Source organism: Microcebus murinus, chromosome 13, assembly GCF_040939455.1.
Source record: "Microcebus murinus isolate Inina chromosome 13, M.murinus_Inina_mat1.0, whole genome shotgun sequence".
Classification (NCBI taxonomy): domain Eukaryota; kingdom Metazoa; phylum Chordata; class Mammalia; order Primates; family Cheirogaleidae; genus Microcebus; species Microcebus murinus.
Genome location: NC_134116.1, coordinates 83,907,385 through 83,931,508, shown reverse-complemented (window position 1 = coordinate 83,931,508; position 24,124 = coordinate 83,907,385). Strand labels below are relative to the sequence as shown.

Below are 24,124 nucleotides of genomic sequence, written 5' to 3'. Positions count from 1 at the left end.
GCAAACCTGCAGATCAGATTCTTTGTGAGAAGGGTTTCTGGGGCCGAGCCCAGCCCGAGAGCCGCTCGATCTCCGTGTACGCCATCAACCTGTTTCTCTTTCCTCCCCAGGTCCGCCTGCATGTCTCAGTGAGCGCTTGGCGGCTCTGAGACGGGCTGCGTGTAGAGTCCCACTAAGTTCCTCCCAAGGGATCAGGATGTAGACTTATAAGCAGGACCAGACTAAGCATCTTAGCGTTGCCCTGCGGGCCCCATAGGTAAGGTCTAGAGAGCCGTTCCATGCCAGCTGCCTGGAACTTCCTCTCTGATTGAGACTCAGGGTGTTTACAACTGAGAAAGTGGCGGACCCTTTAAACACATAAGGAGTACAGAAGTATTTATTTAAAGGTGGTTGCTACTCATTTATCTCTTATCTGATTTTAACAATGATCGACTCTGGACATCTCAGGTTAGACCTCTGATTTTAATAATTTTAATGATTTTTGTCTAAGTGGGAGTAAGCCAGATTTAGAAGAAAATCTTTGGGAAAGTTGGGTATTTTTCACTGAAAATAATCTATTACCTTAATATATTTATTAATCTGCTTTTTACATTATTTTACTTGACATAGATACATAAAAATGTAATTAGGAGATCGTTTCAATATAACCTTTCTTTTAAAGGTTATATTGCCTGAAAGTGTGAACACTGTTGATATGATTAAAGGTGGTCAGTTTTAAGAAATTGGCTTCTCAGCTCCTTTACGGACTTGCCGTGTCAACCATGTAAAGAGTGGTAGTTATTAAACTTCCCGTGAGCAGAGAACAAGTCAGTATTCCAACAATTACGGATCGGACATGCTGTTGTAGGGCAGCCCTCAAGTTCAGCGTTCATGTTTCATCAGACACCTTCTCACGACCGAGCCCTCACGGTGCTGGCGTTGATCTGTGTAGGAGACCAAAAGCAATCACTGCTTCTGGTTAGGGAAGATGAGGACGCTGGCTTTGACGGATCAGCAGTCTAGATTTGTAAATATCCTCGTGTCAGTGAAATGCTTTCCTCTGCACACCAACCCCTCTGGACGGTGCAGTAAGGAACCCAGAGTCCTCAGGACACTCACATAACACAGCTGTGAGTCAGGGTCTGCCCGGAGAGCTGTGCGTCCCCTCCTCCCTAAACCAGTCATTGGGTTTGCGGTTCAGCACGCAGACAGGGCAGGGGCCTGTGTTTAAAAACAAATTATATGCATTGGTAGCATTCAGATCAGGTCAGGTTTTAAAGAAAGCCCAATGTAAATGAAAATTGGGGTCTCCAAACAGATTAATTCGGGGATAATTATTTATATGATTGAATAATTTAATACGCAAATCCTTTTCTGAGTGAGTTTCCCAGATTTATAAAATTAAACTATGTGTAATTCTCAGGAGCAATTCTGTAGAGATTAAGGCTCCTGTGGCTCTGGGGTAAGATTGCTAAATTTTATCCACAAAGTGAATATCAGTGTGCTGAGAAGTGATCATTGTTTTGTGCAGTAGAAAAAGAGATCAGGATTTATTAACTGTTCTTTCTCTCTTTTTGCCAGATTTAGAAATGGCTGTTGCATATTGGAAATTAGTATTATCTGGAAGGTTTAAATTTTTAGATCTTTGGAACACGTTCTTACTGGTAAGTGTCCTGCTGCTTGCATGTGTGCCCAGCGTGAAGGAGGGTCAGCAGGTTCAGGGCTGCTCATAATTGTCGAGCTAAAGTCTCACATGTGGCAGTTTGGGGCAAATAAAAGCCCCACACAGGGACCCGCAGGACAGACAGGCTGCGTCTCGGCCTCGCCACCTTGTGAGAGCAGCAGCAGCCGCCGCCGGGCCTCAGATGGAGTGGCGCCGTGGCTGTCCGCGACAGGGGACTCCTGGACTCCTCCTGGATGGGGCTTTCCGGAAGATCTGCTGCAACCCTGGCCTGTCGTCTCCTCTGACGGCCCTAAACAGCTGTGTTTCCACCAGGAAAGTTCAGACCCTTAAAGAAAGGGCCAGGCACCACGTTTCCTGTGAGCTGATCTGGACTCTGGAGCTGTGGGTTGTGCCCCGTCGTCCAGGTACCCCGGCCGCGGCGTGCGTGGTCGTGGTCCGACGCCATCTTCAAAGTGCTCAAAGAGGAAGGGAGGCCTTACTGGCCTCGAAGAAAGAACCTCGCTTTCCCGGCGCTGGTCCCTGTCTGGCCGGGCCACGGGTGCCGCTGTGGGGTGAGGGGAGCAACTGGGGTGCGAGGACAGGCCCCAGCCCCAGAGAAGACGGCGCTGGGGACGGAGAGCTCACCAGCCTCTCTTGCTGTCCTGTCCGCGTGGCACAGCCACAGCCTGGCCACGGCGAATCAGCCCCCCCGATTCAGTTCGCGACGCCAGGAACGGGGCCCTGCTCTGCCACTCGCTAGTGTGGAGGCCTGTGGCAGGTGACTTCCAGAGCCTCAGCGTCCACATCGGGTGGCAGCACGCACAGGGCGTCACAGGTGGGGCGCACGTGTCTGAGGGGCGTGGTGTGTCCGTGCTCCCTGCACACGTCACCCCTGCAGAACATCCAGAGGCTGATGGCCTTGTGCCCGTCACTCTCACTCTGTCCCTGGGCCCAGCCTGCGTCTCGGGCGTTCCCCACACACTCCTCCTGGGCGCGAGGCGCCCGCGGCGTCATGGCGGCAGAGCACGGGCATGGCCACAGGAGAACGAACGGGCCGAGAAACAGGAGCATCAGCTCAACGGAACACAGCCCCGGCGCAGAGAACAGGAGCGAGTTTAGACTTACACCTGTCAGTCTGCCGACATTCCAGACGTGACGTTAAATGGGGAAAAAAATAAGATGCAGAAAACGAGATATGATTTGCTGGCAGTTAAGAACGTTTTGAAGTACAAGTCATGCTTATGAGCTGAGTACGAATGTATGTATGTGTGATTTGTGGAAACAGTCAAGGGAGCGACGCACGCCGAGTTCAGGAGAGAGACGCCCTGCCCCGGAGGAGGGGGCAGGCGGGTGAGGGGCAGGCCGAGGGAACCCGCGCTTTGCCCCCTGGCAGTGGCGACTGAACAGCTGGTCTGCCACTCTCAGTGGCTCTGGGAGTCTGAAATGTGAATAACAAATGTCTTTAGAGATTTGTCCCGTCCCACTGTAAGAACTGCCTAGCATTTAAAAAAATAAATATATAGCACTAAAATAAATAGGAATGCAAACTTGCCTGCTGTCCTGCATTGCTTCAGAATCGGTTTGAAAGGCAGATAACAAGATTAAAAATATTGCCTGAAAGAAGAGTTCATAATTTTAATATTTAAAATATTTCATTATGTTTTTAAATAAATCTGCTTTCTGTATTTGGACATTGGCGTTGTTTAGCTTGTAGCATTTATACAAAGTACTATTATCACTCTTAACTTTTAACAACTTTGTTGTTATACTTGTTGCCAATCAAATCAGTGGGCATCACTCGTTAACTGAAGCTCACTAGGCCCCTAGAACATCTGAGAGTTAAGTTCTTTGTCTTAAATGTGGTCGGTTTCTTTCTCTTATGTATTAGGAACATCACAAGAGATCGATTCCGAGGGACACTTGGAACCTTCTGCTAGATTTTGGAAACATGATTGCAGACGACATGTCTAACTACGATGAAGAAGGTACTGGAAGTCGTGCTTCAGATGCTTGTCAGCAATGCTCCCGCCTGACACGCATGTCCCCTTCTCTGCAGCCGTGGCAGATGTGGACGCTCCTTCAGACGGGCCCCACCGACTCCCGGACACTCCCTGTCACTGACGTGGGGTGATGGAAGTGGCCATGTCATTATTTCTTGCAAATCACACAAAAGAATAGTGGGGCTTCATATTCAGTTTAGCTGGGGAAGACGGTCCTCTAGCCTAAGGCGTCTCAAAACTGGCCGTGCAGAGACCCCAGGGCAGAGCCGCAGAGGGGACTGGTCTCTGGGAACCACACTCCAGTGCTCTGTCCTAGTGGGTGCCTTCAGTCAGTTACTCCATGGTGTGTTTAAGCTTGTTTGGAGATTTCGGCTTCTGTCTGCTTGCGTAAGTATGTTTATACACACAGCAGCCCCCAGTATTTCAGGACGCTGAATCGGAGGACGTCTGGACGCCGGCTGTGCGCCAGGCACTGGCCCCATCAGGAAAGGAGCACGGTCCCGGGGCGGAAGGTCTCCCCTGGGCGCCCAGGACCTCGCTCTGCAACAGGCGGTTGCATGTCTGTCTTCCCACTGTGTCAGCTTAGCTCTCTTTGCGTCTGCAACGCTTAGCACATACCTAGCGCCTAACACGCACCTAGCAAATGCTTGTTGAATGCAGACAGACGCGCGGCTCCCAGGAGCTCCCGCTGAGGCGCATCTGCACAGAAGGGTGCTGATGGCGCCACACGGGTCCCAGCTGCTCGGGCCTCCCGGCTGGGGGTCCAGGCAGGGAGGCAGCACCCGCGGGGGTGGGAATGCAGGTGACAAGGAGAGTGGCTGCCTGCCACACACACACACACGGGTCTCCGCCCCCCCCCCACACACACACACACGGGTCCCTTCCTTCGATTCCTGCCCAGCTGGTCCCAGCTGCCTGGGCCGCTGGGCAGGACGTGCAGCCGCAGGGGCACACGCAGGGACGGGCGTGTGGACACACCCCGCAGCACTCAGTGACCCGGCCTGGGAGAGCAACAGGATTGGGCGACTCCAGCCCAGGCGTCCTTAAACTACGGCCTGCAGGCCACATGCGGGTGTTTTTGCCCATTTGTTTTTGTACTTCAAAATAAGATATGTGCAGTGTGCATTGGAATTTGTTCATAGTTTTTTTTTAACTATAGTCTGGCCCTCCAGCGGTCTGAGGGATGGTGAACTGGCCCCTGTTTAAAAAGTTTGAGGACCCTGCTCCAGCCACTCCGTTCCGTGAGGCGTGAGGGCTGCGACCGTCTGTGTTCTGGAAATGCAAGTGCTGGGCTGACGTCATGAGAAAATGCTTTGATGGCAGAATGTGGCTCTCACACTGACCTTTGAACTCTGTCTGCTTGCCCTCCTTCAGGAGCCTGGCCGGTTCTCATAGACGACTTCGTAGAGTACGCGCGGCCAGTGGTCACCGGCGGGAAACGCAGAAATTTCTAGGCGTAAAGTGGGCGGCACCTGCGCAGCCGCTTGAGGAGCAGGCCCCACCCCGGCCGGGCGCGGGGACCGGAGCAGCCATCCGTCCTGCGTCCTGCGTGCGGGCCGCGCCGCGAGAAGCTCCTCCGCAGATAGCTGCTTTGGGGTGCCTGGAGAGTGGTCTTCGTAGCTGCTGCGTTAGGAGACTCACGCATGAGTTTCACGTTTGCAGAGAGGTCGCAGGGCCTGTTTGCGGGCCGCAGAGCACGCCGCTCGGTTCGTGGTTTCAGGCGAACGCCAGCCGTTGGCAGAGCTCCTGCTGAGATCGCTGTAACGTCGCTCAGAGCAGATGTGTGTCCTCAGCGGGGTGTCGCGTGTTATGCAAGTGTAACGTGTGCCCTAAGGAAGATCTTGCCACAGAGTGCAGTGTTTTAAACTTGGTGCCAATAAGGAAAGATTTATATTTTTGAATTATCAAATATCTAGATTTGCCAGATCTATTTTTGTCTTCATTTTCTCTGGCTGTCTGTCTGAAAATCGTTTTATAGTTTTTAACACACGGCGGTGGCGCAGGGAGTGACCCCGGCAGGGCTTTGCTGTCGACTGTGCGCACGTCCGGGGCCTGTCTCGCTTCCAGGAATGTGATTTGAACTCCCGGAGCAGTTTCCTAGGGTATTTTTTTAATATATTTTATTACATTTAAAAAGATGTTTTTCCATGGAAAATCTTTCTTTTATGAGTGACGAATTATAGACTTAAAAATCGAGTGCATTGATTCCTGTCACCCATCTGTGACATCCACGGTGTCCGGCCCCCTGCCCTGCACAGCTGTGCACACCAGGGAGCCAAGACGTACATCGCTGCTGAGAAAAACCCCAAACCTTCATCGTGTCTGAGGACCGAGGTGTTCCCTTGCCCTGTGCCCGCCTGGTCCGGCCCACTGTCGCCAGCCCCGGCGGGGACACCAGCCGTGCCAGCGTCTCTGGTGTGGGTTGTGGGCGTCACTGTGGCGACCCGACCTCACATCTGCTGAGACCTTCGCGTCACAAGCGCGCCCTGCTGCCCTGCCTGCGGCGGGTGGGAGCGCGGCCGGCTGCACGAGGAGGAGAGGCACTCGGGCACACTGCGCACAGAAAGCCACCCGGACCTGCAGCGTGACTGGCTTCCAGGCCGGGACTCGCTCCGTGCTTTGGCACGCGTCTCCTCTCGGCCTGCGTCTCGTGTGTGCTGCCACCGCGTGGACTGGTCATGCTTCCGAACGGGAATGTCACACGGGGCAGCAGGGCCTAGAGGACTGGACGGGGCTCGCAGCCCGGAGAGCCCAGCGCGGCCCAGGCCGGCTCTGCTGTGAAAGCCTGTGATACTCAGCGTTTGCTTAGTAGGGTAAAACCTCAGAAAGTCAAAGCATCTCCTCGGCTTTGTGGGCTCCTGATGGGGTTTTGTTCAGAGAAGTTTATAGAGCTCTGATAATCCTGTATAAATCATGGAGAGCTGCAATACTTTTTTATTTTTGAGATTCAGAGTTCTTCTGGGTTTTCAAGAGGTCTCAAAATATTAGTGATTGAACAAAGGCTGTTCGGAAAACGTGGTTTCTTTTTCTTCTGCGATACACATTTGAGTCATGCATGTTCTGAAACGCTAAGAACAGAAACATTAAAATAAATGGCTTCTCTGGTGTTGAGGTGTCCTTTTCATTCTCTTCTTGGCTGCATGGATACTCAGCCACCAGCTGTTGGGGGTCTTTGTCACGGGACTGCAGAAAAGCCCTCTCCGTGGCATCCAGTGAACAGGCTCTTTCCCACAGGCTCTGACCTGCCAGCCCTTAAGTCACATCCCAGACGGCTTCAGGATCTAGTTTCTGTATGCTGAAGATGGTTGTTCAGTGTGAGGAATTATAGATCTCACTATATGCAGAATTTACAGAGGAGCTGATGGGAATACACACCAGAATATACTAGTACAAAAATAAATATATTGAAAATAACAAATTAACTAAACATAGGAGCCTTAGGAAATTACATGTCACCTGTACCTTCGCAACATAGCTGCCAAGAATTTCCGGAACAGACTTCATCCTCTCTGTCTTAGCAACATAGTACATTCCATGGTATTTTAGCCTAGTAACAGTTTCAGTGCGATAAGATACTGCGTACATTTCAAATCTCGGGCTTCATGGGGGCAAGACGTCTAAATAAAGCGGCCATCCCTCACGCCTGGCTTCTGTCGTCTGGTCTGGGGGGAGCTCACGGCTGTACTGTTGGCGGGCTGTGTTCAGAATCTCAGAGGTATGCTACCTGGAATAATAATGCTTAAGAACCTCACTGTCGGCCGGGCACGGTGGCTCACGCCTGTAATCCCAGCACTCTGGGAGGCCAAGGTGGGCGCATTGCTCGAGGTCAGAAGTTTGAAACAGCCTGAGCGAGACCCCGTCTCTACCAAAAATAGAAAGAAATTAATCGACCAACTAAAAATATATACAAAAAATTAGCCGGGCATGGTGGTGCATGCCTGTAGTCCCAGCTACTCAGGAGGCTGAGGCAGGAGGATTTGCTTGAGCCCAGGAGTTTGCGGTTGCTGTGAGCTAGGCTGACACCACGGCACTCACTCTAGCCTGGACAACAAAGTGAGACTCTCTCAAAAAAATAAAAGAACCTCAGTGTTAGCAAGTGCTGGTATAATGCCATGTTTATTTAAGTGCACCCTCCTATCTTTACTATCCAGCTGTATATTGAAGAACTTTCACTTCTGTGGGCTGCACTTCTTAAGTCCACGTGCAACTCCTTCCCACTCCCCCGTGTGGCTGAAGCCAGATCACGGAGCAGACGCTGCCTGCGGGCCAGGAGACGGCCTTCCGAACTTAGAGGGGCAGCCGGGCTTTCACATTCTGCTTAAGCCCAGCCTCTTCCTGTTTCCGAGCACCGTCTCCTGAAGCTGGAGGGATGCTCCGAGCGCCTTGAGCTCCGTGGCGGCCGGATCACGGACTCCACAAGGCAGCGTCGCTGTCTGGAGAGCTGCTGCTGCCAGCACTGAGCCGTGAGGGAGCCTCGCTTACGCTCTCCCACGCGGAGCGGCCTGTGCCTCTTCCCTTGGCACCTTTTACGTCTTCTATCACCAGCACACTTTACAATCGAAAGTGCAAGTTTTCTAAGAGCTAGAACTGCACGCCTGTAATGCCAGCACTCTGGGAGGCCAAGGTGGGCAGATCGCTCAAGGTCAGGAGTTCAAAACCAGCCTGAGCAAGAGCGAGACCCCATCTCTACTAAAGATAGAAAGGAATTAGCTGGACAACTAAAAAAATATATAAAAAATTAGCAGGGCATGGTGGCACATGCCTGTAGTTCCAGTTACTCGGGAGGCAGAGGCAGGAGGATTGCTTGAGCCCAGGAGATTGAGGTTGCTGTGAGCTAGGCTGAGGCCACGGCACTCACTCTAGCCTGGGCAACAAAGTGAGACTCTGTCTCAAAAGAAACAAAAACAAAAAAATAGCTAGAACTGCAGGCAGTGTGTGAACAGCAACGTCATGCCGAGTGAGGACGCCAGACACGACAGGCCACGTGATGTCTGTGGAATTCCTAGGAAATTTCCAAATACACAGCAAGACAATGAGACACATCTATCTGATATTTCTAGAAAAGGCAGCACTGTAGAGACGGCAGGTGGGCCATGGCCTGGGGGAGGGGAGGGGACCCCGGTGGGGGCCGGTGGTGCGGGGGACACTGCAAAGAGCCACTGCTCTGTCAACACCCGAGCGGCTCTGAGAGCCGTCTGGAGCCAACGGCTCCTTTGCGGCGGGGCAGGGCTTTGCCTGCCAGAGCTGAGGGAAGCTGACACCTGCCACGTGGTGGCTCCACAGGGTCCTCTCATTGGTGCCACCTGCAGAGAGTGCAGCAGGGGGGGCAGCGCCTGGCCGTCAGAGGACACTCCTGACAGCCGCACAATGGCCACTATAAAAGCCAGCGGGGCGGGCTGAGAAGGCCAGGAAGGGACAAGGGCCCGCAGGCAGCTGTCATGGGGGAGCGGTTCCAGGCGGCCATGCTCCTGGGGGGCGTGGGCGACGCTCTCGGCTACAGAAACCTCTGCGCGGAGAACAGCACGGTGGCGGGCTCGGAGGTCCAGGAGGAGCTGCGGCGTGGCGGGGGACTCGAGCAGCTGGTGCTCTCGCCAGGGAAGTGGCCAGTGAGTGACAACACCGTCATGCACATCGCCACCGCCCAGGCCCTCACCACAGGTAGGCGCGGCTGGCTGGTGCAGGTCCCTCCCGGCTCGGTGGGTGGCGGGGAGATCAGTGGCTGCCCCGGTTCTTGCAGGACGCCCGGAGAGCTTGGAAGGCGCCGTCTCTGGGCCGGTGGTGTTGCCTGACGCTGCTGCTAAAAGGGGTGATTTAATAGCCGCCGGCGTGGCCCAGATTAGACACGGGGCGCGCCGAGTTTCTCACGCCGTGTCTCTCTGGGAGACGCATTGCTTTGCAGGTAGCTAAGATGCGATTTTTAGACGGTGACTTTTCGCTTCTGTTTGTGACGTGCTAGCAGAGCCTGGCACCTGTGTTTCTGGCAGGTCGAACCTACGGAGCCTCTTGCCCCAGAGCTGTGTGGGAGGCGGTAGGCAAGGGTGCCGCCTCCTGCTGCAGAGACCAGGCATGCTTGTTCCGAGTTCATCACACGTGGATATAAAACAATAAGCCGGCTCGAAACTCGGACCCATCGGGATACAATTATTTGGGAATCCCTTGTAAATTCCAGTGGATTAAGGTTAAAATGTCATCTACCAAAACGATTCAGCTTAGGTAGCTGCTTACACGTGAATGTGTTCTAAGAAAGTGCTATAAAACTGATTGGATTCTGGAGGCGGGGATGAAGATTCTTTAAATATTTTTTAAGCAGCAAATTGATGTTAGGATCAGCAAGTGTTTGCATGAATTTTAGGGAAGCAACTGCACAAACAAACGTGGAGCAGCTCAGCTTTCCCACAAGTCATTTGCTCTTTAAAACCCCGTAGGCGTTGTTGGTTTGTCGTTGCAGAATTCAGATGGGAGGGCAGCTGCGCTCCGTGAGGTTTCTCCTGCGCGTTTGGGCTCACCCACCCGCCCCTGCCTGCCGCACACCGGGTTTAGCGCTGCGGTCACCACGCAGGAATGCGGCCGGCTGCATGGCCGGCCCCTGAGTAACCAGGCCGCCAACCAGGCACGGTGATGATAAGATAGGGCCGCCTGGCCTGTCGGATGGTGACGCATGCGAGCCTGCCCGGGTACAGACCCAGATGTTTCCCATTCCTGGCGTTTTCAGGCAGATTCTTGGGTGCCTTGAGGTCTGCGGTTCCCGCAGCCCCCAGAACAGCCCGCCATGCCGGGGCCTGCGCAGCAGAGCTGTGGCGGGTTCTCCTGCACACACGGGCCTCGCAGTACACTCCCAAGCACGGCTCCTGTCCCTGGCCTGCCGCTGTGTGTGCACACGCACACGTGTCCACGTCTCCTCACGGGTGTCCCCGTCTCCGGTGGCCCCTCCACGAGCGTTCTGTGGGCGCGGAGCCCGGGGCTGCGTGTCTGGGGCGACGTGACCGCCCAGGCGGGCGGGCGCCTGGCACGGGTGGGCGCTCGGTGCTGAGACACGGCGTGCCAGGCGGGACAGACAGGACACGGCGCCCCACGAGGAAGGGGCAGCGCCTTTGGGGCATTGTTCTGTTGGTGAGGAGGAGAGTGAGTCCCTTCCGAGCGCGCAAGCGGGTGCAGGGCTCAGATGCGGAGGGGAGGGGTCGGCTGCCCTGTTCGGCCTCCGGTTTGCGGGTCAGAGGTCCTGTGCCCTGGAAGGTCGCCCTTACTTCCCTCGCTCCAGGGATGGAGCAGCATGTGTCGAACTCGCCGGAACTCAAAGTGGAAATTTTATTTTTCCTTTAAATAACAGTTGTAGGTCAGGCGCGGTGGCTCACGCCTGTAATGCCAGTACTCTGGGAGGCGGAGGCGGGCGGATCGCTCGAGGTCAGGAGTTCAAAACCAGCCTGAGTAAGAGCGAGACCCCGTCTCTGCTATAAATAGAAAGAAATTAATGGGCCAACTAATATATATAGAAAAAAATTAGCCAGGCATAGTGGCGCATGTCTGTAGTTCCAGCTACTCGGGAGGCTGAGGCAGGAGGATTGCTTGAGCCCAGGAGTTTGAGGTTGCTGTGAGCTAGGCTGACGCCACGGCACTCTAGCCTGGGCAACAAAGCGAGACTGTCTCAAAAAATAAAAATAAAAAACAGTTGTAGCCCAGAGAAAGGGGTCTTTGAGCCACTCGGGTGATGGTGAGAGCCCCATCTCCGTGGCGTGTGCTCACGTCTGATCCTCCGCAGTGTCTGGCTCACATACCCTGAGGGCCGACGCCATCGCCCCGTTCTGCAGAGGAGGGACCAGCCCGCAGAGAGGCTGCATCACCTGCCCGAGGCCATGCAGCCCGCGAGTGGCAGAGAGTCCTGTGGCCCCCACGGTCAGGCCTGGAGCCGCCTTGCGTTCCCGGCCCCTGAGGTCGCCGTGGGCTTTGGAGTGCACAGCGGCTCTCCAGCCTGTCTTCCAGAGACTGGCAGGCCCAGGCAAAACGCACGTTTAAGCCGCACTCCTGAGTCCCTCAGCCCGCCAGCCCCTGGGCCTGTGCCAGAGACAGCGTCCGTGGGAGGCTGTCGCGGCCATAGGGCACCTGCTTGGGGGCGTGTGGGGTACTGAGTGGGAAACAGCGGCGTCATGCATTCTACGGGGCGTGTAGCCACGAGGTATATATAGCTGCAAGCAGGGCGCCGTGTCATCGCGTCACTCGCAAGCACTCAGCAAACACCTGCTGTCCTCAGGGTCCTCACACAGCGCTGGTGCCGTGGGCAGTCTCTGTCCCCACCCCCCTTGCTGGCCCGAGCTCTGGGGAGGGGCCCCGCTGAGCCCACCCCTCACAGGCCCTGAGAGGATTGATGGGGCAGCCCAAGTACAGCGGGAGGAAGCTCCCTGCGAGCGGAGGCGGGGCGGTGGCTCACAGTTAATGTGTGTCCGCCACCATCTCCAGCGGCTGGGGGTCTGCAGCCCTGATGGTCGCTGGGAGCGGAGCAGCATTGAGCTCCAGCAGCACAAGGGCAGGCCGGCTGGGGGGCCACCCAGCCCGGCTGCCCCTTCTTCCCTGGGCCGCCCTGGGCGCTAGCGGAGCGTGGGCTGCGCAGCCGCCAACATCTGACGCAGTTGGCGTTTGCTACAAGCTACCTTGATGCTGGTATTTTGCCTTTTCTTTACTACGATGTCAGCTGGGAGACTCGCCGGTTTGTCTTTTAGGACAGCGGTCCCCAAACTTTTTGGGACCAGGGACTGGTTCCATGGAAGACGGTTTTTCTGCGAATGGCGGTGCGGTGGGGGTGGCGGGGCCCTGTGCCCCCCGCCCCGGTTCCAAGCCAGGCAGCTGAGTCGCAAAGTAGAGAAACCTGGGGCCGGCCAGAGACTCGGCAGCTTTGAAAATCTGTTCCTAGTTTGAACTCTAAACGGAGAGACAGGCTTTTTGCTGCCATGTTGTTTTTATGGATTTTGGGGGTTTTTTGCTTTGAAAAGGCTAAATTTCCATTAAACACAGACATTTCATGGTATCTGATTCCAGCATGAAATGAAGTATTTTAGGGGCCCAGGAAGAGCCCGGCTTGAGCTAAGAAAGGCTGTTTGTGAACCAATGGCGCCGGCAACAGAGCCGCCACGCGGTGGGCCTGAGAGAGCTGGGCACAGCCGCGTGGGCGCAGCCCCAGCCAGAGCTGCCGTGTGCACAGTCCTGCTGCCACGCCCCTGTGGCCTGCAGGGTCCTCTCTGCCACACGGGCTCTCGGTCCCTCCCCTCCTCCCCGACTCAGAGCGGGGCCCTGGGCCTCCCTGGCCTGCTGGCAGGGATCTCCCCAAGCCAGACTGGGGAGTGGGAGGAGGGACCACACTCCACCATCTCCGGGCACTTGCCGTGGAGGATTGCGAGTTTGTCATGTGCCTCTCCCTAGTCTCTGCAGCCTTCCCCACCCCGTGTCAGGACGCCGGCTCCGGTGGGGCCCGAGAAGGTCTCTGGGCTCTCAGTGCTCACCACGCCCACAGGCGGGCGTCACTGCCCAGGAAACACTGGCCACGGTCATCCCCTGGGTGCGATTCCAGGGCAGGGCAAACACGTGCTGTGGGAGGGGCACCCTCATCTGCCCCTGGCCACAGCCCTGTCCCCCACCCCGCTGACCAGGCATCTGGGACTCCAGCTCTGAGGACGCGTGGACCCCACCCGCCACGCCTGGGCTCACGATGGCAGAACACGCAGGCTTCGCAGTCAGAACGCAGGTGCCAGCCCTGGCCGTTGGCGAGACGCGTCGTCTCACGGGCTCATCCGGGGAACTCGGGGATCGGAGCCCGGTGCCGCTGCCGGGAGGATTCTGTTCCGGCATCTCGGGGGCAGATGGTCCACGCAGTGCGGGCGGCAGGCGTGTGCCGGCTCCTCCCCGTCTCTGCCCTGTGGTCTCTGGGAGCTAGAGCCCACACCTGTCCCCGGGGCGCTTGCGTGGGGCCAGGGACGCTGACTGGCCACGGCTGTCCGTGCCACTCACAGGTCCCCACAGGAGAGGGGCTGGAGGGGGGGCAGAGTCAGGCTCTGTCACCTCAGACCCGGCCGCTTCCCCGGCCCAAGATTTCAGCTCGGGATAGAACGACCAGTAGACAGTGAGGCTGTGTCTTCTCTACATTCTCGCGTGTCACTAGGATGATAAGCATGTAACAAGCCGTGATGTCCGAAATCAGTGAAATCGTGTGCGCTGTCTCCGTGTGCAGTCTCTCCGGGTAGCCGGGGTGTGTCAGAGGCACCGGCAGCGTCTTTCTCTGCTTCCCTGGAAACACCTGCCCCATGCGCAGAGAGGGCTGCCGAGGGGGCTCCCCGCGCTCGGAGCCTGCCTGGGGCCTGCCCGACCCGCAACCCGGGAGGAGGGGGCCGCGACACTCTCTGGCGGGCTCTGACGCGGCTCTGCCTGCTCTCTCCTCCCAGACTACTGGTGCCTGGATGACCTGTACCGCGAGATGGTGCGGAGATACGTGGACGTCGTCGAGAAGCTTCCAGAACGCCGGCCAGACCCGGCCACCGTGGAAGGCTGCTCCCAGCTGAAGCCGGACAACTACCTGCTCGCCTGGCACACGCCCTTCAACGAAAAGGGTCAGGGAAGTCCCCTCTGCTCCCCTGAAGCTGCCCTGCTGGGGTCGGCGGACACTAACCCCTCTGTCCTTCCCACTAACCCGCCGGCAGCTCCGGTCTACCTGAGACAGCGCCCACCACGGCGTCTGTTTCTAGTCCACCGGGCTCCTCCACGGGGCTTGGGGATCCATTCCTGGTTTATTGTAAGGAATTTTTTCCCTTTTTTTTTTTTGAGACAGAGTCTTACTTTTTTTTTTTTTTTTTTTGAGACAGAGTCTCACTTTGTTGCCCAGGCTAGAGTGAGTGCTGTGGCATTAGCCTGGCTCACAGCAACCTCAAACTCCGAGGCTCAGCGATCCTACTGCCTCAGCCTCCCGAGTAGCTGGGACTACAGGCACACGCCACCATGCCCAGCTAATTTTTTATATATATATTTTTAGTTGGTCAATTAATTTATTTCTATTTTTGGTAGAGACAGGGTCTCGCTCAGGCTGGTTTCGAACTCCTGACCTTGAGCAATCCGCCCACCTCGGCCTCCCAAAGTGCTAGGATTACAGGCGTGAGCCACCACGCCCAGCCAGAGTCTCACTTTGTTGCCCGGGCTAGAGTGAGTGCCGTGGCGTCAGCCTAGCTCACAGCAACCTCAAACTCCTGGGCTCAAGCGATCCTTCTGCCTCAGCCTCCCGTGTAGCTAGGACTACAGGCATGCGCCACCACGCCCAGCTAATTTTTTCTGTATATATTAGTTAGCCAATTAATTTCTTTCTATTTATAGTAGAGACGAGGTCTCACTCTTGCTCAGGCTGGTTTTGAACTCCTGACCTTGAGCAATCCGCCCGCCTCGGCCTCCCAGAGTGCTAGGATTACAGATGTGAGCCACCACGCCCGGCCCCTGCTTTCCCTTTAAGTCTGTCTTCTTTGCTGTGACATGAAGAAAAACTTGCGCTGCCTGCATGCGTGTCTCCCGGTGCTCGGCTATGGTCATGGTGGGGCCAAGGTTTAGGCAGCCGCAGGCTCTGCCCCAAAGAGCCTCCACGCCCCTGCGCTCACCTATGAAGAAGGTGCGGGATAAACGTAAAGGGTTGGAAGACCCAGGTCACAGGCAGAGGCTGTCGGATCAGATGTGGAAGCCCGTCCCAACCAAATGCCACTTACAGGAAACACACTTTAAATATAAAGGCACACATGGGCTCAAAGTAAGAAATATGGGAAAAGATGTTTAAAAACGGACCTGTGGTCCAGCCACACAGGAGGCTGAGGCGGGAGGGTTGCTTGAGGCCAGGAGTTCAAGACTAGTCTGGGTGATATGGCAAGACCCTGTCTCAAAAAAAAAAAAAAAAAAAAAAAAAATTAAGTAAGTGCAGATTAACCCCAAAGAAAACATGCTAGAAGAAATAATGAAGATCAGAGTAGAAATCAATGAGGAAAAGAGAAAAAATAAACAGAAAAAAAAATCAATGAAACCAAAAGCTGGTTCTTAAGACAAACAAAAAAGTCGATAGTCCTCTAGCTTGACCACTCGGGAAAAAAAGGAGACACAAATGTCCAGTTTGAACAAACTGGACACTGATTATTTATAGAAATCACTGTTTATTTACAGAAATGAAAAGGAAAATGAGGGAATATCATTAACAATTGTATGCCAATGACTTTAACAACCCAGGTGACAGGGATAAATCCCTGGAAAGACACAGCCTGCCGAAGGTCACTGAGAGGAAATGGGTGATCAACAATCTCACAGACAAGACGACAAAGAAACGCTGAGCCCGGAGGCCTCGCCGGGCACTCGACCAAACACTTGAGGAATGACTAGCACGGGTCACAGACGGCTCTTCTGAAAAATCGAAGAGCAGGGCGGCTTTCCGGATTCACCCTTCTGCTCTCCAGAACCTGTTTGTGAGGGAAGCGGCGAGGCTAGGCTGGGAGGGGACACGGGCATCTGAGGAGGGACGTCACTCCAGGGGTGCAGAGAACTCTTACGGCTCGAGGACAGCAAGCAACCCGTGAAGACGGGCAAGAGACTCGAACAGGCACCTCACGGAGGAGACCTGCACATGCAGCTAAGCACAGAACGTGCCCAGCACCCTTTGTCATCGGAAAAACGCAGGTGAAACCACAGGGAGACACCACTCCAGACCGAATGCAGAGGCTGAGATTGAAAGACCGACCACGTTCCCAGGACGTGGAGGGTCTGTTGGAGGGGCGTCCGACGGCACCAGTCTGGAATCCATTTGGCGGTTCCTCGAAAGGTTCACCATTCGTGGCCACCTGGCCCAGAGTGGACCCACCACTAGGCATCCACCCAGGAGGAAAGAGAGCTGATGTCCTACACAGACCTGGTCACTGCGTGTGCGTAGCCCAGACTGGGAACAGCCCAGACGTCCACCCACAGCCACGTGGTGACGCAGCCGTGGCACGTTCACGCCGCGGGCACCGTCCGGCAACGGCAAGGAGCGCACTGTCGAGACTGCGGCCAGGGCGCCGCCCATAACAGCTGCGCCACGTGACAGGAGCCAGGCAGACAACACTGACGGCAGCAGTACATCTGTATGACTCCATTTATGTATTCATGTGTTTATTTTTGAGACAGGGTCTCACTCTGTCACCCACGCAGGAGAACAGTGGCATCAGCCTAGCTCACTGCAGCCTCCAACTCCTGGGCTCAAGGGATCCTTCTGCCTCAGCCTCCTGAGTAGCTGGGACTACAGGTGCACACCACACCTAGCTCATTTTTTTGTTTTGTTTGTTTTTTAGTTGTTTGTTTTTTTTTTTTTGAAACAGAGTCTCACTCTATTGCCCAGGCTAGAGTGAGTGCCATGGAATCAGCCTAGCTCACAGCAACCTCAAACTCTTGGGCTCAAGCAATCCTACCAAGTAGCTGATAGTACAGGCATGCACCACCATGCCAGGCTAATTTTTTTTTGTATATATATATTTTTTTAGTTGTCCAATTAATTTCTTTCTATTTTTTTAGTAGAGACGGGGTCTCGCTCTTGCTCAGGCTTGTCTTGAACTCCTGACCTCGAGCGATCCCTCCGCCTCAGCCTCCCAAAGTGCTAGGATTACAGGCGTGAGCCACCGAGCCCAGCCTAATTTTTTTCATTTTTTGTAGAGACAAGTTCTCACTATGTTGCCCAGGCTGGTCTCAAACTCCTGGGCACAAGCGACCCTCCTACCTCAGCCTCCCCAAATGCTGGGATTGTAGGTGTGCGCCACTGTGCCTGGCCCTGTATGATTCCATTTATATAGAACTCTAAAAGTGCCAACTAATCTGCAGTGTCTTGGTGGTTGCAGGGAAGAGGCCGGAGGACAGATTCGAAAGGACAGGAGAGGCCAGGCACAGTGGCTCACGCCTGTAATCCTAGCACTCTGGGAGGCCGAGGCGGGTGGATCACTCAAGGTCAGGAGTTCAAAACCAGCCACAGTGAGATCCCGTCTCTACTAAAAATAGAAAGGAATTAATTGGCCAACTAAAAATATATATAGCCGGGCGCGGTGGCTCACGCCTGCAATCCTAGCTCTCTGGGAGGCTGAGGCGGGTGGATCCTTTGAGCTCAGGAGTTCAAGACTAGCCTAAGCAAGAGCGAGACCCCGTCTCTACTAAAAAAAAAAAAAAAAAAAAAAAAAGTTAATTGGCCAACTGAAAATAGAAAAAAAAATAAAGAAATAATAAAAAATATATATATATATAGAAAAAATTAGCCAGGCGTGGTGGCACATGCCTGTAGTGCCTGTAGTACTCGGGAGGCTGAGGCAGGAGGATTGCTTGAGCCCAGGAGTTTGAGGTTGCTGTGAGCTAGGCTGACACCACGGCACTCACTCTAGCCTGGGCAACACAGCAATACTCTGTCTCAAAAAAAAAAAAAAAAAAAAAAAAATTCTGCTTTTAGTGACGAAATAACGTTTCATCCCCGGGTGCAACCTGAGTCCTCCGACCTCCTCTGCCGCCAGCCGTGCGGGCAGTGGCCGTGGTCACTCAGACGCTCCGGCGAACGTGTCACCGCACAGATTCTTGCCCTTTCTGTTCACGAAAGCCACATTGTGAGAGGTGGGGCAATGGGAGCAAAAGTCTTGAATCCGGGAATTCCTCCTCCACGCAGGGTCGGGGTTCGGAGCGGCCACGAAGGCCATGTGCATCGGCATGCGGTACTGGGGCCCGGAGCGCCTGGACACGCTGGTGGAGGTCAGCATCGAGTGCGGCCGGATGACCCACAACCACCCCACAGGTAGCGCGGCCGGGCCGGGCTGCACGGCCGTCCGACTCGAGGGACGAGGACGCCGCGTGCAAGCGCGTCAACTCTTTTATTTGGTCACTTGTTTGGGGAGTTGGCTGATTCTTTTTTTTTTTTTTGAGACAGAGTCTCACTCTGTTACCCGGGCTAGAGTGAGTGGCCTGGCGTCAGCCTAGCTCACAGCAACCTGAGACTCTCAAACTCTTGGGCTCAAGCCATCCTCGACTCTCGGCCTCCCGAGTAGCTGGGAATACAGGCATGCACCACCATGCCCGGCTAATTTTCTCTCTATATATATTAGTTGGCCAATTAATTTATTTCTATTTTTTTTAGTAGAGACCAGGTCTCGCTCTTGCTCAGGCTGGTCTTGAACTCCTGACCTTGAGTAATCCGCCTGCCTCGGTCTCCCAGAGTGCTGGGATTACAGGCGTGAGCCACCGCGCCCGGCTGCATCAACTCTTTTATTTGGTCCCTTGTGGGGGGAGTTGGCTGAATTTATTATTATTATTTTATTTTAGCGTATTATGGGGGTACAAGTGTTAAGGTTACTTATACTGCCCATGCCCCCTCCCCCCGGCTGAATATTTTAGTATCCGGGTTTGCTTGAGGTCTGCCTTGAACCCAAGCGGGATCCCAGGGAGCGTGCTCATGCTGGGAACGTGTGAGGGAGGACCTCCTGGGTCCGGACACCACACACATGGGAACAAACAGGGGAGAAAACTGCCACCTGGGGGAGGCCGGGGTCGGGACGCCCCTTCCCTGGGTGTCCCAGGCCGCCATGTGAGTGGCGGCCACCAAGCCCGTCCCGAGTGGCCCAGCGACGTGTCTGTCCCTCCCCTCCAGGCTTCCTGGGGTCCCTGTGCACGGCCCTGTTCGTGTCCTACGCCATACAAGGCAGGCCGCTGGCGCAGTGGGGCAGGGACATGCTTCGGGTGGTCCCGCTGGCCGAGGAGTACTGCAGGAGGACCATCCGGCACATGGCAGGTGAGCCCCCCACCCCACGGCCACACCGCCCACACCCCAGTGACCCTGGCAGATAGACACAGCTCCTCTCCCGCTCCCAGATAGGGGGCGCCAAGGGGATCCCGGCTGATCAGAGGGAGCCTGGCAGGCCCCACAGCAGGGCACCCAGCAGTCAGGAGACAGAGGCCTGCGCCATGGAGGGGGACGCCCACTCCTGCCCCGGCAGGGTGGGACCGCCCCGTCCACAGTCCCCAGAGCAGCTGTGGTTGCGGGCAGTGTGGCCCCGTCATCCCCTGGAGTCCCCGAGGCAGACCAGTTGCCAGAAGGAAGGGCGGGGGTGGGAGGCACCAGCCTTCTCTCTGGGCGCGGGCTCTTCTGGAAGATTCTCCCACCCCACGGGAGCAGCTGTCCAGGCCAGGGCATGTGCTGCGCCAGGAATGCGGCTGCTCTCTGGGGTTGCTAAGAAGTTTCTGGAATGAGCACAGTCCTGCAGGGCGGGAGGCAGGGCCTGAGAGCAGGGTCAGGGCCGCTTGTTTCCAGGGCAACCTGGGCTGGTCCTTTTGGAACAGAAAAGCCAGCGAGTGGCCTGAGTGTCTCCCGTGGACGTGCATCGGGCTGCGGCGCAGGGCCCTGCCCTCTGCAGCCCGGCCTGTGTCCGTCATCTCACCCAAGTCCCTCGGGCCTACCCACCACCGAGCAGCTCAGGCAGCTCAGGGCTCCCGCCTGGCAGGGCAGGCCCGAGTGCACAGAGCAGGGTGGGCGGCTGCTCCCTGGGCTCTCCAGGGCCAGAGGAGGCCCCTGCATTCGGCAGCTGCAGCTGCGGACCCGCCCTATTCCTGCACCAGCCTCCTCTTCCCCAGGGACCCTCCACGCCTGAGATTTCCAGGGCTTGGATATCAAGCTATTAATCAGGAATAACGAAGCTTCCCCTCTCCCTGCTTTGCAGGCACGGTGTTAAATTAATAAAAATGCCAGTTGTGGCCAGGCGTGGTGGCTCACACCTGTAATCCCAGCACTCTGGGAGGCTGAGGCTGGTGAATTGCTCGAGGTCAGGAGTTGGAAACCAGCCTGAGCAAGAGTGAGACCCCGTCTCTGCTATAAATAGAAAGAAAATAATTGGCCAACTAAAAATATGCATATGAAAAAAAATTAACCGGGCATGGTGGCACATGCCTGTAGTGCCAGCTACTCAGGAGGCTGAGGCAGGAGGATTGCTTGAGCCCAGGAGTGTGAGGTTGCTTGCTATGATCTAAGCTGACGCCATGGCACTCTAGCCCAGGTGACAGAAGTGAGGCTCTGTCTCCAAAAAAAAAAAAAAAATGCCATCCTGAGCAAGAGGAAGACCCGTTGCTGCTAAAAATAGGAAAATTAGCCGGGCATGGTGGCACATGCCTGTAGTCCTAACTACTCGGGAGGCTGAGGCAGGAGGATTGCTTGAGCCCAGGAGTCTGAGGTTGCTGTGAGACAGGCTGACACCAAGGCACTGCAGCCTGGGCCACAGGATCCATAATTAATGAATTAATTAACACAAATACCTGGCTTCAGTGTTTTCAAGAGAATGTGCTTAAAACACCACAGGCACCATCTTAGCCTGAGGCCCCCCTGGTGCCAGCCCTAGCCTCGTGTCTCCCTAGCCATTGCAGAGCAGCTGCCACAGCCTCTCCGGGTCCTGGGCAGCTGCGGGGTCGTCACCCTGGGGCGCTGGGTCCCCTTTCCCGGGACCCTCCCAGGGCCCCTCGCCCCACCCCGCCGGGCGCGCACTCACTCGCGGCTCTCTGCTTGCAGAGTACCAGGAGCACTGGTTCTACTTCGAAGCTAAGTGGCAGTTCTACCTGGAGGAGAGGAAGATCAGCGAGGACCAGGAGAACAAAGCCACCTTCCCGGACAACTACGACGCGGAGGAGAGGGACAAGGTGAGCCTGGCGCGGGCGCGCGGACGGGCGGAACCGGGGCCGTGCACACAGACGGGGCTGCCTGCGCGCACCTGCGCCTGACCCGGCTGCGCCCTCAGGCCTACAGGAAGTGGAGCTCCGAAGGCCGCGGGGGCCGGCGGGGCCACGACGCTCCCATGATTGCCTACGACGCGCTCCTCGCGGCGGGCAGCAGTTGGGCAGAGCTGTGTCGCCGGGCCATGTTCCACGCAGGTAAGCCTCGCCTGCCTCAGTGGCTCCCGCGGCGCTCCCCTGCCCGTGCAGCGCACTGGGCGTGGCCAAGGGCCTCGGGCTCCGCGGGAACCCCCAGTCCAGACCCGGGTCCTTCCCTGCGCGTCTGGACCCGCCGTGGGAGGCCGCGGCCGGGTGCGCGTGTGTGGACGCCACCAGTCTGTGTTCTCCGGCCGCGCCGGCCCAGGGGGCCGAGTGAACGTGAATGAGTGGTCGTGGGCAGGTGCCCGGCTCCCTGCCTGGCGCAGAGTCCTGCGGGGAGGGGCCCGTGGTGGGGGAGTTGGGATAGAGGAGGGGAGGGCTGGGGCGGCGACCTGGGGACACTGACGCCAGGGGACACAGTGGCGGGAGAGGAGAGCTAACAGGGACAGTGGGCTGGCGGGGCCTGGCTGGACTCGGGGGCTGGCAGAGCCTGGAGGGGTCGGCCGCCTCTCAGTGGCCCCGGCCTCCGTGCCACCGTCACCGGTGGTCTCCTCCGACCACCCACAGCCAGCGGCTGTCCCCAACCATGGGCAGATTGTCTGCACCCTTCACTCCTCCCAGAAAGCTCTACGTGGTGGAACCGGAGCTTTGTTCCACAACGAAAGCTGGGGTTACAGTGAGCAGGCGCCACGGCGCCCTCGCTCCGCTGCCGGCTGAGGAGGAGAGCCAGCGCCAGGCCTGTCCCGGAGCAGGCAGGGCCGTGGGGGCACAGCCGCTGTCCCTCCCCCCGGCCGTCCAGCCCCCATCTCCTCAGCCCCCCTCCTCCCAGCCCCCCTGTCCTTACAGCCCCCCCCTCCTCCCAGGCCCCATCTCCTCAGCCCCCCTCCTCCCAGCCCTCTGGCTGTATTGACTCCAGGAGCCCTCCTACCTGCCCTGCCTTCCCTCCACCCTGGTCCCAATTCATCCATGCCAGCTTCTGTCTTCAGCACGTGTGTGCATATGTGTGCACTGTGTATGTGTGCATCTGCGTGTGTGCATGTGTACACATGTGTGCACGTGTGTGCCTGCGGAATCGACAGGACGCATGACAGCCTGGGCGCGGACGTTGTCTAGAGAGGGAAGCCCGAGGAGACGTGGGGTGAAGAGGTGTCCTTGAGGTTGCAAGCTTGGCATTTGTCATCTCAGAGCTGGCAGATCTCTGAAGCCTGCGAAAGACGCCGCAGATGGCGGTTCCAACATCCTCATTTCACTGCTTTAAAAATCGCTTGGGGCTGCGGGCAGGCCGGCGGCACGGGCTCCCAGGACACGGAGCCGCAGCCCCGGGGCCCGCAGCCCGGCGCTGGGGACGTGACCCGGGGTCCCTGCGCAGCGGCCCAGCCCTTGGGGTGGGGGCTTCCCCACAAGGACTGGTCGGAGGCAGCCACGGGGCCTTTGCACCGCCCCGGAGTGTCTGGAGTGTCGCTGGCTGGGGGCGGCCGGACCTCAGCGAGGGAGCAGGGGACGCCCGTGCCCCGTGTCGGCCCCCAGAGCAGAACCGGGGCTCGGTGGGAGGGGGCGGCGCCCCCGTTGGCTTGGGCGGGGAGAGGAGCGGAGCCGCGTCCGCGCGTCCCACGCCGGGGTCTGCCGTTGCAGGAGAGAGCGCGGCCACGGGCGCCATCGCGGGCTGCCTGTTCGGACTGCTGTACGGCCTGGACGCCGTCCCCAGCGGCCTGTACCGCGAGCTGCAGCACCGGGAGACGCTGGAGGCCCTGGGCGCGGCCCTGCACCGCCTGTCCACCGAGGAGAAGTAAAGCCGCGCACCGCGCTGCTGCCGGGAGCCCGCCTTGGCCCTCGCCCGCGGTCACCGACTGTCGCCGGGACGCTGCGAGCTCTGTCCGTCCCGGAACTAACACGTCCGTCCGCTCGCGCGCCCGCGGCACTAACAGGCCCCGCTGCGTCCTTGCGACCGGGGCAGCCCACTCCCACGCCTGCCCGCGCGGCCAGCGCCCTGCCCTACCCGCCCAGCCCGGCGTTTAGTCACACCAGATCGCTGAGCTCAGCCTCCTCTGGAGCGACAGCCGCCCGGCCTCGCGCTGCGTCCTGTGGGTCCGGTCCGCAGCCTCCCCGGGCAGGTCCGCGGCGGAGAAGCCTCCCACCCTGCCCCCTCCGCGTCCCGGCTCTCGAGGTCCCCGTCTCTGAACCGCCAGGCAGCGCACACTTGCACTTGTTGTTTGAAATAAACCTAGACTCGGATGTCTCACGTAGCATCTGGTGTGAGTAAAACAGCCGCTGAGGCTGACGCCTAACACGGCGCTTGGCAGCTTGGCGGCCGCCGCGCGCGCGGGGTCCCTGTCTCAGCACAGGTGTCGGGCTCCTGCTGTGTAGGAAGTGTAGAGCCGCGTCCGGGGAGGGTCTGCGGTCATTCCGCACCGCGTGGGCTGCAGCGACGCGTCTCCCGATAACTGAGCGAATGCGCACGGCTAGCGATGCTTTCCAGCCCAAAGACCCAGGCAGACACCTGGCGGAGGCCCGCCCCCGGCACGTGGTCCGCCCCCCACCCCCGCACCTGGCCCGCCCCCGGCACGAGGCCCGCCCACCGCAGGAGGCCCTCCCAGAGCGGTGGGAGCGGTTAACTGAGAATTGCCTTTCAGGAGAG

At 57.2% G+C, this 24,124-nt stretch overlaps 2 protein-coding genes across 3 annotated transcripts in view; both read left to right on the top strand.

The window, feature by feature from the left end:
* The window catches only part of DCUN1D2 (defective in cullin neddylation 1 domain containing 2), a 28,032-nt gene extending 21,284 nt beyond the window's left edge, over nucleotides 1-6,748 (top strand). Inside the window, exons 5-7 of one of the 2 annotated variants that reach the window (XM_076009615.1) lie at nucleotides 1,561-1,643; nucleotides 3,531-3,627; nucleotides 5,017-6,748. In XM_076009615.1, the coding sequence (XP_075865730.1) occupies nucleotides 1,561-1,643; nucleotides 3,531-3,627; nucleotides 5,017-5,096 (260 nt within the window). In that variant the 3' untranslated portion in view covers nucleotides 5,097-6,748. The other variant, XM_076009614.1, reaches the window with a different exon arrangement.
* Nucleotides 6,749-8,971: 2,223 nt separating this feature from the next.
* LOC105871906 (inactive ADP-ribosyltransferase ARH2) lies at nucleotides 8,972-23,710 on the top strand. Its single transcript, XM_076009608.1, has 7 exons — nucleotides 8,972-9,300; nucleotides 14,067-14,231; nucleotides 18,311-18,436; nucleotides 19,286-19,426; nucleotides 21,191-21,318; nucleotides 21,417-21,549; nucleotides 23,122-23,710. The coding sequence occupies exons 1-7, from the start codon at nucleotides 9,081-9,083 to the stop codon at nucleotides 23,277-23,279; spliced, it is 1,071 nt and encodes a 356-aa protein (XP_075865723.1). The 5' UTR covers nucleotides 8,972-9,080; the 3' UTR covers nucleotides 23,280-23,710.
* Nucleotides 23,711-24,124: the final 414 nt, after the last annotated feature.